Raw genomic sequence first — 12,298 nt, 5'->3', positions numbered from 1 at the left:
TGGTTGAAAAGACACTGAAGCTGTTTCATACCTATACATGACAACTGCTCTCTCTGGCTCAGTGGCAGCGGCAATGCAGATTTGAATGTTCTGGTGTGATTTAGGAATGAGATCACATAGGTGTTAATTGTGCAGCTCTTCCTCACATTCATATTAGTATATGACAAGTACATGCAGTGCATTGTGCAAGTTGTGGATCAAAACATATCTTTTTTTGTTTGGTTATTCAGGTATCATGTTTTTTTTTTTTCTCTTCTTTTTCATTCTTTTTCACTTTTTCTTCTTCTCTATAGTTCTTCCTCCAGTGCTGGTGCCTCGTCACACTGAAATCCCCAGTGAGTTTCCTCCTCTAGATGACTACAGTCACTCCATCCCAGAAAACACAATTTTTCCTGCCGGCATCGAACCCCAGAGCAACTACATACCAGGTAGAAGACAAATACACACTAATACATGAAGTATTGGAGAGTTTCTTAGTGTTATAAAAACCATTCAGCCCTGAGATGGAACAGAAAACCCAAACCAAATAATGTCAAGTGGCTTCTAAATTAATATATCGCTATGAGCTGCCACAAAGTGGCACAATCTGAAATGTTTTTCAGGTCTAATAGAGTAAGTTTAGTCTGTAGCTGTAGTCCCAGTGGTCTAGTACACAATGGGTGGATCACTTTACTGGCAGGATGTAGGAGGAGCAGAAGAGACCAAACACACAGTCCTGTCCATTCACTATATCATTGTTACAGTGTCTTGATGAAGCACAAAGAATGAACAGTTAATGCATGAAAAAAAAAAAAAAAACATGTTCAACCAAAATAAATCAGAATTTTAAAATAAATACAAACATATTTCAAGCAGAATTCTCACTCATTTTAGATATTTATACCTGTATTTATTTATAACTGTAAACTTCACATTATCTGTGTCTGCATCTTGATATCAGTCATAGTAAAGAAGTTTTGCATTTTTATCTGCTGTACCAAATGTTATGATCAGATGGTTATTTTGATTTAAGCTGCTCTAAAACTTCATAGTAAAATCCTTAAACCCTTGCATAAAACCCTTGTTTTAGCAAAGTTGTTGATTGACAGGTGAATAGGCGGCCATTGTTCTCCAGGACACATCAGCATTTACACTATAAATACAATGTGGTCACATGCATTTCTGACCTCTTGTATATAAACTACCATTTAAAAGTTTGGGGTCAGTATGATTTAAAAACAAAACAAAAATAATAGTATGTCTTTTTTTCCAGCAATGATGCATTAAATTTATGAAAGTGAAAAAAAAAAAAAAAAAAAAAAAAAAAAAAATATATATATATATATATATATATATATATATATATAAAACTTTCATAATGTTACAAAAGATTTCTATTTTATAATGCTGTTCATTTCAACTTTCTATTTATCAAAGAATCCTGAATTCCACAAAAATATTAAGCAGCACAAATGTTTTCAACATTCATAAAAAGAATACATTTTCATAAGCACCAAATCAGCTTTATCAGAATGATTTCTGAAGGATCATGTGACACTGAAGCCTGGAGTAATGGCACACACTCATGTCCTTATACAAGCAACTACATGTGAAACGCTAACTGTACACACAAGGAACTCAAGACAAAAAGATTCACAGGTAAACAAACACAGCCATGTAACTATTTACACGTTAATCCCACCTATATGCCTGTTTTCTTATTTTTTTGACAAGTAAACAATGCAGACATTAAAAATGATCTATGGCCCTGCTTATTATATATAACTCTGAAGTGATTCAAAGAGTGCTTTTGGCTACATAAGGGGAAGATTATCCCATGGAGTCTGAATGGAGTGGCTTTGGCTGGGATTAGTTCCATCTGAATGGTATTCGCTTTAGAGAGGCAGTCTATTACTGTAATAGGGCGGTTTGTGTTGTTTCATATCCTGCTGCTGAAACTGAGCTGACCCCAGCTTTCTAAATCAAGTATCTTAATCTGAAGGCAAAAAATAAAACCCTTGTGAGACATTGTCTCTGCTGCACCTGCTAGATTTTGCTGGATGTGTTTGCTGATGTGCCTAATCCTTCATCCATCAAGTAGGCCTGTCGCGATAGTCGATACATCGACTTATCGCACAATATATGGACATGACCTCGATAATTTTTGGTGACGCGATATAGTGGCATAAAATGGTTTTAAAATGACAATAATATCGCATATCGCAATTATTTCTGGGGCAATATATCGCACAACAAAAAGTAGTTATCGTGACAGGCCTATCCATCAGCTGGGTCACTGTGTTACGGGTGTGTACAGTTTGTGTGCATGCAGGCTAACCTGTGTGTTTTTGTGTGTTACAGAGACGCCCCCTCCAGGCTACATCAGTGAGGATGGAGAGACCAGTGATCATCAGATGAACCGCAGTATGGACACAGGTGACGCCAGTTATACCATTGCATTTGTTGCATTCTTTGTTTGGTTGACACATTGAATTTTCTAGAACTGCACGGCTATGAAGTTGTTCCAGGTTTGTTTTTGGTGGCATTTCAGTTGCTTATCACTATTCCATGTTCTTTTTAAATTTCTTTCTGACACTTCAGTGGTGTAAGAAAGTAGAGCAACAGCGCAACATTTAGGGACAAAAACCTGAAAAAAGTCTGAAGACAAACACATGCATGTGATGGAATGGAAGTGGAATAATTGACTTTGTGCTCTGAATTATTGGAAATGTAATCAGAAATGTTTGTTCTGTGTACTGTATATTCTTACACCACTAAATTATTATTCTGTCCTTTTCTTTTCAGGGTCTCCAAACCTATCACCGAACCCTGTGTCTCCTGCCCACAACAACTTAGGTAACTCTTGATTGCTTGTGTGTGTATATTTTGGACCATTTTGGAATTTCATTGCAAAAACCAATATACAAAACCAAGTATCATCTGAAAACATATGATGTTTTACATTTTTCAATATTTAGACCACTTCTATTATAACAAAAAGCGTTTTTATAAAACATTGCCTACCCTAGCTTTAAGAATTTGACTTGACAGTATAAAAATGGGGGGAGGGGAACCCTCATTCATCTTTAAATTCATCTTTAAAAACTTTTTGTGTTTTCTCTTTTTTGGCTAATAAATTACACTTGTTAAATATCACAGTTATCATCCATACCGGTATATAGTGACACCCCTAGTCTTGATTCAGGGTCTGTCTGACATCCTGTTGCTTTAACAGTTCTTCTTCATGATTCAGACGCTGATGCGACTGAACACCACGACAAAAGGAATGATGCTATAGCTGAGTTGTGCTTGCAATCTGAATTGAATGTGATGGGAGTAAAAGACTGGACACCACAATCTAATGCAATGACAATGAATAAACTGCATAACTTTCAAATGCAGTGACCTCCCTGGTTTTATGCAAAACACACAAACATACAGCACAGAGATTGTAGACTGAATTGTGAACTAATGACCGTAATGAATCGGTCAAAACAGTCTTGAACTCATGAGTGAATGGTCTGAATCAGTCTAATGACTCACTCGCTGACTGAGTCAGTCAAAGCAGTTCTTATTCACTCATTCAAGTCATTATTTTTCTCATTTCTAGCTCTATATGAACCACGAACTGTTACTGTGTAATGGCCGTTTAATGGCTTGTGAGATCTAAATCAGTGTTAATATGTTCATATAACGGTATGTAATTAAAAATACACATTTAGAACATTTTCATAAACTGAGTGTTTGTTGAAATGTGTTTTCAGTCTCTCAGAGGAAATGGATTGCTAAATGGATTGTTTGTATGTCCCCAAAACAACTTGGATGAAAACCGCCCACTCTAAACATCCTGTCAGTTACCATCTTAGCAAGGGAGGGCCCACAATCCCTTTTGTAGCAGATTGTGCTTTTGCAGACACCGCTCAGATCCCACAGCGATTTCCCCTCTCCACAGCAGTGGTGTATGAGTGTGTGTCAAAGAGAAAGGCCAGTGCCATGAGCCTATAATTTTCTGTAGTTTTGTGTCCAAATGATGATGATATTTCCCGATTCAGCCTTTTTTTCTGGGAAGTAACATTTGCTCTTGACATCATAGTGCCGTCAGTTCCCAGCCCCCATGCTCTGTCTCTTTGAATATTCTGAATCCCCACCCATTTGTTTTCTTTTTCCTGTCATTTTTTCTTTTTTCTTTTCCACTGCCTCTTTCTGTGAATGTCTGTGCCTCTTGGATTCTCTTTTTTTTATTGTTCTTCTCTCTCTCTCTCTCTCTCAGATCTACAGCCAGTGACATACTGTGAACCAGCGTTCTGGTGCTCTATCTCCTACTATGAGCTGAACCAGAGAGTTGGTGAAACTTTCCATGCCTCCCAGCCCTCTTTAACAGTAGACGGCTTCACAGACCCATCTAACTCTGAGCGTTTCTGCCTGGGCCTGCTGTCCAATGTGAACCGCAATGCTGCTGTGGAGCTCACGCGCAGGCACATTGGTATGCACACATCTGTCTCAATCACTTATTCATAAGACAACATTATTTTTATTTTATTTTATTGTATTATTTTGTAATAAAATAAAGTAATATATATATATTTAATGTGGTAACTGTCTATTTTTGCAGGTCGGGGTGTGCGTTTGTACTACATTGGTGGTGAGGTGTTTGCAGAGTGTCTAAGTGACAGCGCCATCTTTGTTCAGAGTCCCAACTGTAACCAACGTTACGGCTGGCACCCCGCCACTGTTTGCAAGATCCCACCCGGTAAGATAAAACGAGAGACACTCAACAAATAGACCTAATCAACAGAGAGTTCAACTACTAAGTTACTGAATAGGTGTTCTGAAAAGGATGAATCAGAGCTCCTTTTTTGATAGTTTTTCGATTTTAGTTTGTTTTGGTTTATGTTGATTATATGAACTTTGTTACAAACCGCTTTCTGTCCATCTAGGCTGTAATCTGAAGATCTTTAATAACCAGGAGTTTGCAGCTCTGTTGGCCCAGTCTGTCAATCAGGGCTTTGAGGCTGTGTACCAGCTCACCCGCATGTGCACCATTCGCATGAGCTTCGTGAAGGGCTGGGGAGCCGAGTACAGGTACGATAACTGCAGTCACTTCACTCCCTTTATATCTATCAATGCTCTTGCCACTTCTTCATTGTGGCCTTGATTTGTCTTTCTCAAAGACTTTTGCATTACTTGTGAAGTGGTGTTACCCAAACCACACAAGCCACCGATGCTTCCTGTTAAATTCTTTAAATTTGATTGTCGTAATCAGTTTTTTGAGGAAACAGGATTATGATTATTGAATGACTTAAACGCTACAACTGGTTATTTTCTTTTACATTTACATTCATTGTCTTGATTTGAAAATTCTGGCCAATACCGATAATTCTCATGTTATGGCTGATAACATGATGATATTAATATTAAATTTCAATTTTATCTATTAAAAAAAAAGAAAAAAAAAAATCTAAAAAGGCATGGGCTGTATTCACAAAACATCTTAAGGCTAAAAGTAGCTCTTAACTTGCAGATTTAAGAGAAACTCTTAATAATGGGCATGTCAGTCCTAAATTTAGGATTCCTAAATTTTTGCTCTAAGAGTATTTCACAAAGCATTTTAGCACTAAAACTAGTGCTCCTAAATCTGTGAAAAAGGACTCCTAAGTCACTAAGAACAAATCACAAACAATCCTAAAATGGTTGTTGCAGGAATCCGACCAAAGACACCATTGAAGGCAATAGAGCCTTGAGTGCTTAGCCTTTTCTTCAAAAATACAATACTGTTAATATTTTGATTTATAGGTTTTAATCTGCAATGACATAACATAAAGGTTCATTTATGTACAGGCAAAATGTATTGAATGATGGAGAATAAAACATTGAGGTCAAGTTGAAAATAATATGCTGTCGTTGGCGCCGATAGCCTTGTGGAGAGTTCTCTCTTCTCTCATCTTTCTCTCTCCCACTTCGCTTCCTGTCTACTCACTGTCCTATCATAATAAAAAGGCAAAAATACCAAAAATAAACCTTTTGAAAATATATAAATAAAATAATGTCCTATTACCTGTGGCAGTTGTTTTCATGAGTTCACTCTTACAAATGATCCAATAGAGTAAAAGAGTAAAATAAGAATATTTGGCGTGCCATCCGAGGGGAGCTAGGGCTCCGAAGTTAGCCCAAACCCAGAGTTCTCCCCTGTGTCCTGGGAATAGGAACCAGCAGAGAGTGAGGAGTTGGGGTGGTGGAGGGATGCAGAAATCTGTCGAGGTGAATCGACTGTGTATACATATGTCTCCTCTCCAGTTGATTAAATAGATCTGTCATTTGTTGCTTAAATTCTGCAATCTCTCTGATGACGATTAGCATATAAATGTTGACAATTAACATATACTTGTTTAATTAGTGACACTAAGCCTACATTTTAAAATCTTTATTTGAATATGACATTTTATTTTAAAATCTTTATTTGAGTATGGCAACATGATACCTCATACTACAATATATCTATGAATAAATCACTGACAGATACTCCTCCCCCATCAGCCAATCACTGTGTGCATAGTTAGTAAGCGTGTTGACATCATCCATAGCAACGAGGTCAACCCCGCCCTTTCTCTTAGCTCAAAACTTCTCTGTATTCTTTAGTAAAAGTTGGTCTCGGGAGCTTTGTGAATAGGTTTTAAGATAAGACTCTTGGCTTAGGATTTTTACTGATATTTAGGAGAGCTCTTAGTGGTAAGATAAAATGTTTTGTGAAAAAAGGCCCCAGAGGTTTAGTTGCTTGTGAATTTAGGTATCACAAATTTATAATGAACAATGGATATTCATTTTAAAATTAACATTTTAGTCATCAGTCAATATTATAGCTTTTTTATTTATCAGTGTTTTTTTTTTTTTTTTGTTATTTTAAGTTATTTACAAAAAATAGTTAAGAATTAAAGGCACAATATGTACGATTTTTTTTTATTAAAATATCCAAAAAACACTAGCACGGTGTTATATATTTTGTTGACTTGTGTACTTACATTATCCCAAATGTTTTAACAAAGTTTAAATCCAGAGAAATCAGAAAATTTTTACCAGTGTAATGACCCGTGTCGTTGCGTCACCTGTCAATCACGTCATATCCGCGCTACCCTTAATTTCCGTAGTTTTACTTCCATAGAAACCAAAGACGCTTTAATAAATTATGCATTTTATTAGACAGGTGAGCAACTATTTGGATACCTTTATTGACAGAAAACTAATCATTGTTATATATATCAACACAGTCTTATTGTTTAAATCTCTCGTTTTCTTGATTTACCACGAGTAACATGTTTGTGCCTCAGAGACAACACTATTTTGTGGCTATAACATAGCATAATCAGAAAGAGCTTCATTTGTAGTAACTGTAATACAGAATTTTCTCCACCATACAATATATTTTAAATAAATGCCAACACAAGTCTTGCTTTTATTAATATGCTGTTCTAATATCGATCTAGCATAGTGCAGTTTGCAACAAGAGTCTCATAGCAGCCACAGAGTGAACGCACAGATTAACGTTAACATAACTTTCAACCAAAGATTATAGAATAACACAAGACGCATCACTCGTATTATTATTAATGGGAGAAAGTGCAACGCGCGATATGGCGGAATAAGTCCCACCTTCTAAATAAGAGACAATCGCTGATTGGTAAAGTCATCGCATCACTGCAAGTGGCCATTAGAAGCTCCGGTTTCTATAGAAACAGTCAGACGCGCACCTCCGAAATGAGGCACAAGAGACGCGCGTATAGGACTGCGCATGCACATTAGGTTGATCCAGCCTGAAAAATAAAATTTTTTTGTCATGATTCGAGCGTTTAGAAACAAAATTTATGAGACAGTTGTTGTCAGATTTCATTGGTGATTTCAAATATGAAATTTATTCGAAAGCCTGGCAAACAGCTTTAGAAAATTTGATGTTTCCCCATTCCCCATGCTCTTGGTTGCCCGAGAGGCATTTCAAAGATGGCCGCCGAGTGAAATGACTTAAAGGGACTTTGCTTTCAACACACTCACACGTATTTTTAGTATGATTGTTTTGACCAAGTAAAACAGTGCTGCATTACCCCACAATTTTAATTTTGTCAGATAAAGTGACCTGTATGAGTAGTAATCCAGCACTTGGCGAGTTTTTTATTAGAATAAATAAAATAATGTGAATTTAAGTGATCAAAGATAACTGTAACAAAGTTCAAGTTCAGGGAAGAAGGAGGCAGACGTTAAACGTAACTGTAATTGCAATAATCATTAGCAACAAAACGAAAATAGTGGCAGCAGCAGACTGCGGCATATTAGCATGATAAAAACAGCAACGAAAAATGTCCCAGGCTCTCGGCCATGCCCTGGTTCATACCACAATGACGTCAATAAAACTTTAATACCTATGAACACGTTTTATGCCTGAGCCCCATCAGATTGCTTTCAATCGGCTGTGGGGGTGAAGATGACAACTCCCATGATTCAACACTTATAGCTTCATGGCATCATCAAGCTACGCCTTTGTTATTGTTTTGAATAAGCGACCTTATTCTAACGGCGAAACTTACATTCTGTGCCTTTAAATCCTTCATTACCTAGGTAATTCAGAAAATGTATCACCTGAAAATAATCATCAGCTTATTGGCATCAGCCATAATTTTAATAATACTTTCCATCCCTAATATCTTGCATTGACTGATAATGATAAAGTAAAAAATCTTTAAAATCAGCAGATATAAACAGCGATGACAAGTTGGTAAAAGAAGCCCCAACCATTTTACTTCTCTCTAGGACAATAGGAGGGAATGTCGCTTTACAGCTGTTTTAGTATGGAAAGGCCTGCAGGGTCATGGCAGGGACTGACAGAATGTGTTAACTGTTTTTCCCATTCTGGCTCGCTCTGATGAAGAGCTCTGACGTAGCAAGGCAACCCGGTGTCCACCAGCCTAGCGTGTCCGTCATATAAACTGTTAGGTCTGCGCTGGCAAATCATTTCACACCAAACAAACTCGCACATGGCGTGCTTCAAAATGTCTCAGATTTTCCTGGTCTCTCTTTTTTTTCTCTTCCCCTCTTGCTCTTGTGAGTAACTTCATTGTTTGAGCCCATGGAACCAAGACCCTAATCAGAAGCAGTTGTGGGTTTTGACCATGGACATCTGAAGAGAAAGCTTGAGAATAGAGTAGGAAAGAATAAAACTGGTGTGTGAGAGAGTGAGTCTGTGGTTTCCAGACAGCTTGACATGTGGAGAGACAATCTGAGCTGTGTCGGGTTTCAGTAGACACCCACTCTCTCTCTCTCTCTCTCTCTCACGCACCTCCACATCTCCCTACCTTCATATTCACCTCTTTTAAGTGCTTACAAACTCTCCCTGTTGCAGTTTAAAAAGTCAATTTGAGCACTTTATGGTTGGACCCTGTATTTACCATCATGTCAGTGAATAACATGACGCAGAACAGCACAATGCCATTGTCTTCTCTCAGTCTGTCACTTGAGCTGCCCCAGATTCTCTACTCAATCTCTACTGTAGATTTCACCTCTTCTCATTTTTGCTTTTATGTCTTTTCTAAAACTTGACATTAAAAGTGCTAATTGGCAGTATCTACATGGAAGAGGAAACTCCTGAATTTAGGAATAGACTTCCTCACTCCTGCTCTCCTACTTTCTCTTTTACCTCTACTCTGTCTTTTTATCTCTTGGTAGACTTTGTAGACTAACGGAGGCTGTGACCTCCACTTATGCTGTATTTCAGCGCAACAGACAGCGGTTTGTTCATAGATGGCTGAAAGATTTACTTGAGTATCATTCAATTGATCAATAGGAGAAGCTGCTAGGAGACAAAAACAGTGAGCAGACACATCGTTGTTGGATGAAACTGTAAAGAAAAAGGTCTAAAATGTAATGGTTACTTTATGAAGTGATTCGAAACCAAAGTAATTAAAAACCCTGAAGTGTTAAGAGGCAGAATATTCTCCAGGAACACACATGCTACTTTTTAATTACTTTTATTTAAGAATACCATTACATGAGCTATATATACTCTACTGTTCAAAAGTACGATTTAAAAAAAAAAGAAATTAATACTTCTATTCAGAAAGGATGCATTCAACCGTAAAGACATTTATAATGTTACAAAAGTTTGTTGTCAAATAATGTTCTTTTGAGCTTTCTATTAATCAAAGAATCCTGAAAAAACAACATTGGTGATAATAAGAAATGTTTCTGGAGCACCAAATCAGCATATTAGAATGATTTCTGAAGGATCATTTGACACTAAAGACTGGAGTAATGATGCTGAAAATATATTGAAATAGAAAACAGTTTTTTAAATTGCAACATTATTTCACAGTATTTTTGATAAAATAAATGCTGCCTTGGTGATCATAAGAGACTTCTTTCAAAAACAAAATCTTACTAACCCCAAACTTTTGAAGATTAGTGTAGGATTTTTAAGCTTCAGTTACTGTAGGATTAATTTACAACTTTTTGTTAAAAAATGGATTTTTGTTTTCTGTTGAGCTCTGTTTAATAGCGCGCACACACACACACACACACACACACACACACACACACACACACACACACACACACACACACACACACACACACACACACACATATAAATATATATATATATCAGTGCTTCCCACAGGTTTGAAATATACTTGCGGTGGTAGCCGGGCGAAAAATCCTCCTATTACCCACGGCACAAAAATGGTCTACTACATGTGACAAACAAATAATGTGTGATTTTTAACAGTATTTTTATTTATTGAAATTAATTTTAATTACATAGCATATTACATTTAATTACATACTAATATTATGCATTATTATGCATTGTAAATTATGCAAAATTACAGCATTTAAATGGTTCACCTTTTCCTATGTTCTCCTTGCTGTCATATAGTGTCTCTCAGTGAATGGGACACAGATTTTACTAGTAAAATTTATAAAATGAATAATATATGTGTCAAATAATGTTCTTAGTCTTTTCTTCCTGTGGGGGAGACTACAATAATTTACTATGAATTAAATGGAAATCAAATTAAACTAAACTAAAATACCAATAATGCCCAAAGGAAAAAGAAAAAACTTAGCATGTGACTTTCAATCATAAACAAGCCCGAAATACACAGGTACTCTTATTTTGAAATGTCTGTACTATTGCAGGCTGATCCTTCAGATTCTTACAATCGTCTAGAACATTTTATATAAAGGCCATAAAGTAGACATTGTAATAATTCATCAATTTGAGTTCATTAGCAATCGCTTGGCATAAATCTGCGCTTTTCATTGAATGAGAAACACTTTGAAGCAGTCTGAAGCGCTGTTGCGCGAGCTTGTAGAACGCGCAACAGCGCCGCCTAGTGACTTTGCAAAATGCAGCGCCTGTGGGAATGTCACCGGGAGTAAACAGTTCTGACGCACACGTAACGAGCAGGTATGAAACGACTAGTTAATCGATTGCGGATGGTTTCATTATCTTGCGCGGATCTAAAAGTATAAGAGGATAAAAATAATAAAAGCGAAAATGTGTCTCCAAATATACTTGGGCGGCCGTTATTATACGTGGGCGGCCTGCCCAAGTAAAGTCTATGTGTGGGAAGCACTGCTATATATATATATATATATATATATATATATATATATATATATATATATATATATCAAGTACAGCAGTACAATTTAAAAAAACCTTTTTTTTCCATAACATTTTTTTTCACTACTTCAGAGTGGCGTCACTCACACATGTTCTTATTCTCTGAGTGCTGAAGTGACTGTAAGTCACGTAGTAGGAGAGGGACTGATTCAGGAGAGACTTACACATGTGTGTGTGGGTGGAAGGATTAGAGGAAGTCCTAGTAAGGAGTGGAACGTGAGCAGTGTGAGGTATTATGAACAGCAGTTCCAGGACAAAGTCTGATAACATGTTTGAGCACAAGTGTGGGGACTGAGACTAGTGTTGTGTAAGCATTGTGGAATGTAAAATAAGTGTCTTTGGCAGTAAGTATGTCCCTATGAGAGACCAAAGCAAAGAACAGCAGAGCAGTTTACACACGTGGTTCATATCCAGACAAACCGGCAAACTCTGTGAACTACCTGTATCTCTTCACAGTCATTCACACAGTAAATGATGTTAGTGGACGATTTATTAACAGTCTGTACATGCTTGGGAAAAAAATGTGTACATACATAAAAAAAAATACATTCAAATTCTGTCATTATTCACTCACCCTGTTGTCATTCTAAAGCTGCATGACTTTTTCTTTTGCACACAACACACAAGAAGATGTTTTAGTGATATGTTTAACAG

The 12,298-nt window shown here is 36.8% G+C and overlaps 1 protein-coding gene across 2 annotated transcripts in view; it reads left to right on the top strand.

Annotated features, from left to right (window-relative positions):
* The window catches only part of smad3a (SMAD family member 3a), a 36,151-nt gene that overhangs the window by 20,825 nt on the left and 3,028 nt on the right, over positions 1-12,298 (top strand). For both annotated transcript variants that reach the window (XM_048184509.1, XM_048184510.1), the window contains exons 3-8: positions 294-428; positions 2,341-2,415; positions 2,785-2,835; positions 4,250-4,462; positions 4,592-4,729; positions 4,917-5,061. In XM_048184509.1, the coding sequence (XP_048040466.1) occupies positions 294-428; positions 2,341-2,415; positions 2,785-2,835; positions 4,250-4,462; positions 4,592-4,729; positions 4,917-5,061 (757 nt within the window). The remainder of the gene's footprint in view (positions 1-293; positions 429-2,340; positions 2,416-2,784; positions 2,836-4,249; positions 4,463-4,591; positions 4,730-4,916; positions 5,062-12,298) is intronic.

The sequence above is a fragment of the Megalobrama amblycephala genome, linkage group LG3 (assembly GCF_018812025.1).
Source record: "Megalobrama amblycephala isolate DHTTF-2021 linkage group LG3, ASM1881202v1, whole genome shotgun sequence".
NCBI lineage: Eukaryota > Metazoa > Chordata > Actinopteri > Cypriniformes > Xenocyprididae > Megalobrama > Megalobrama amblycephala.
Note: the sequence above shows the minus strand (reverse complement) of the source record. Positions and strands in the feature narration are given on the sequence as shown.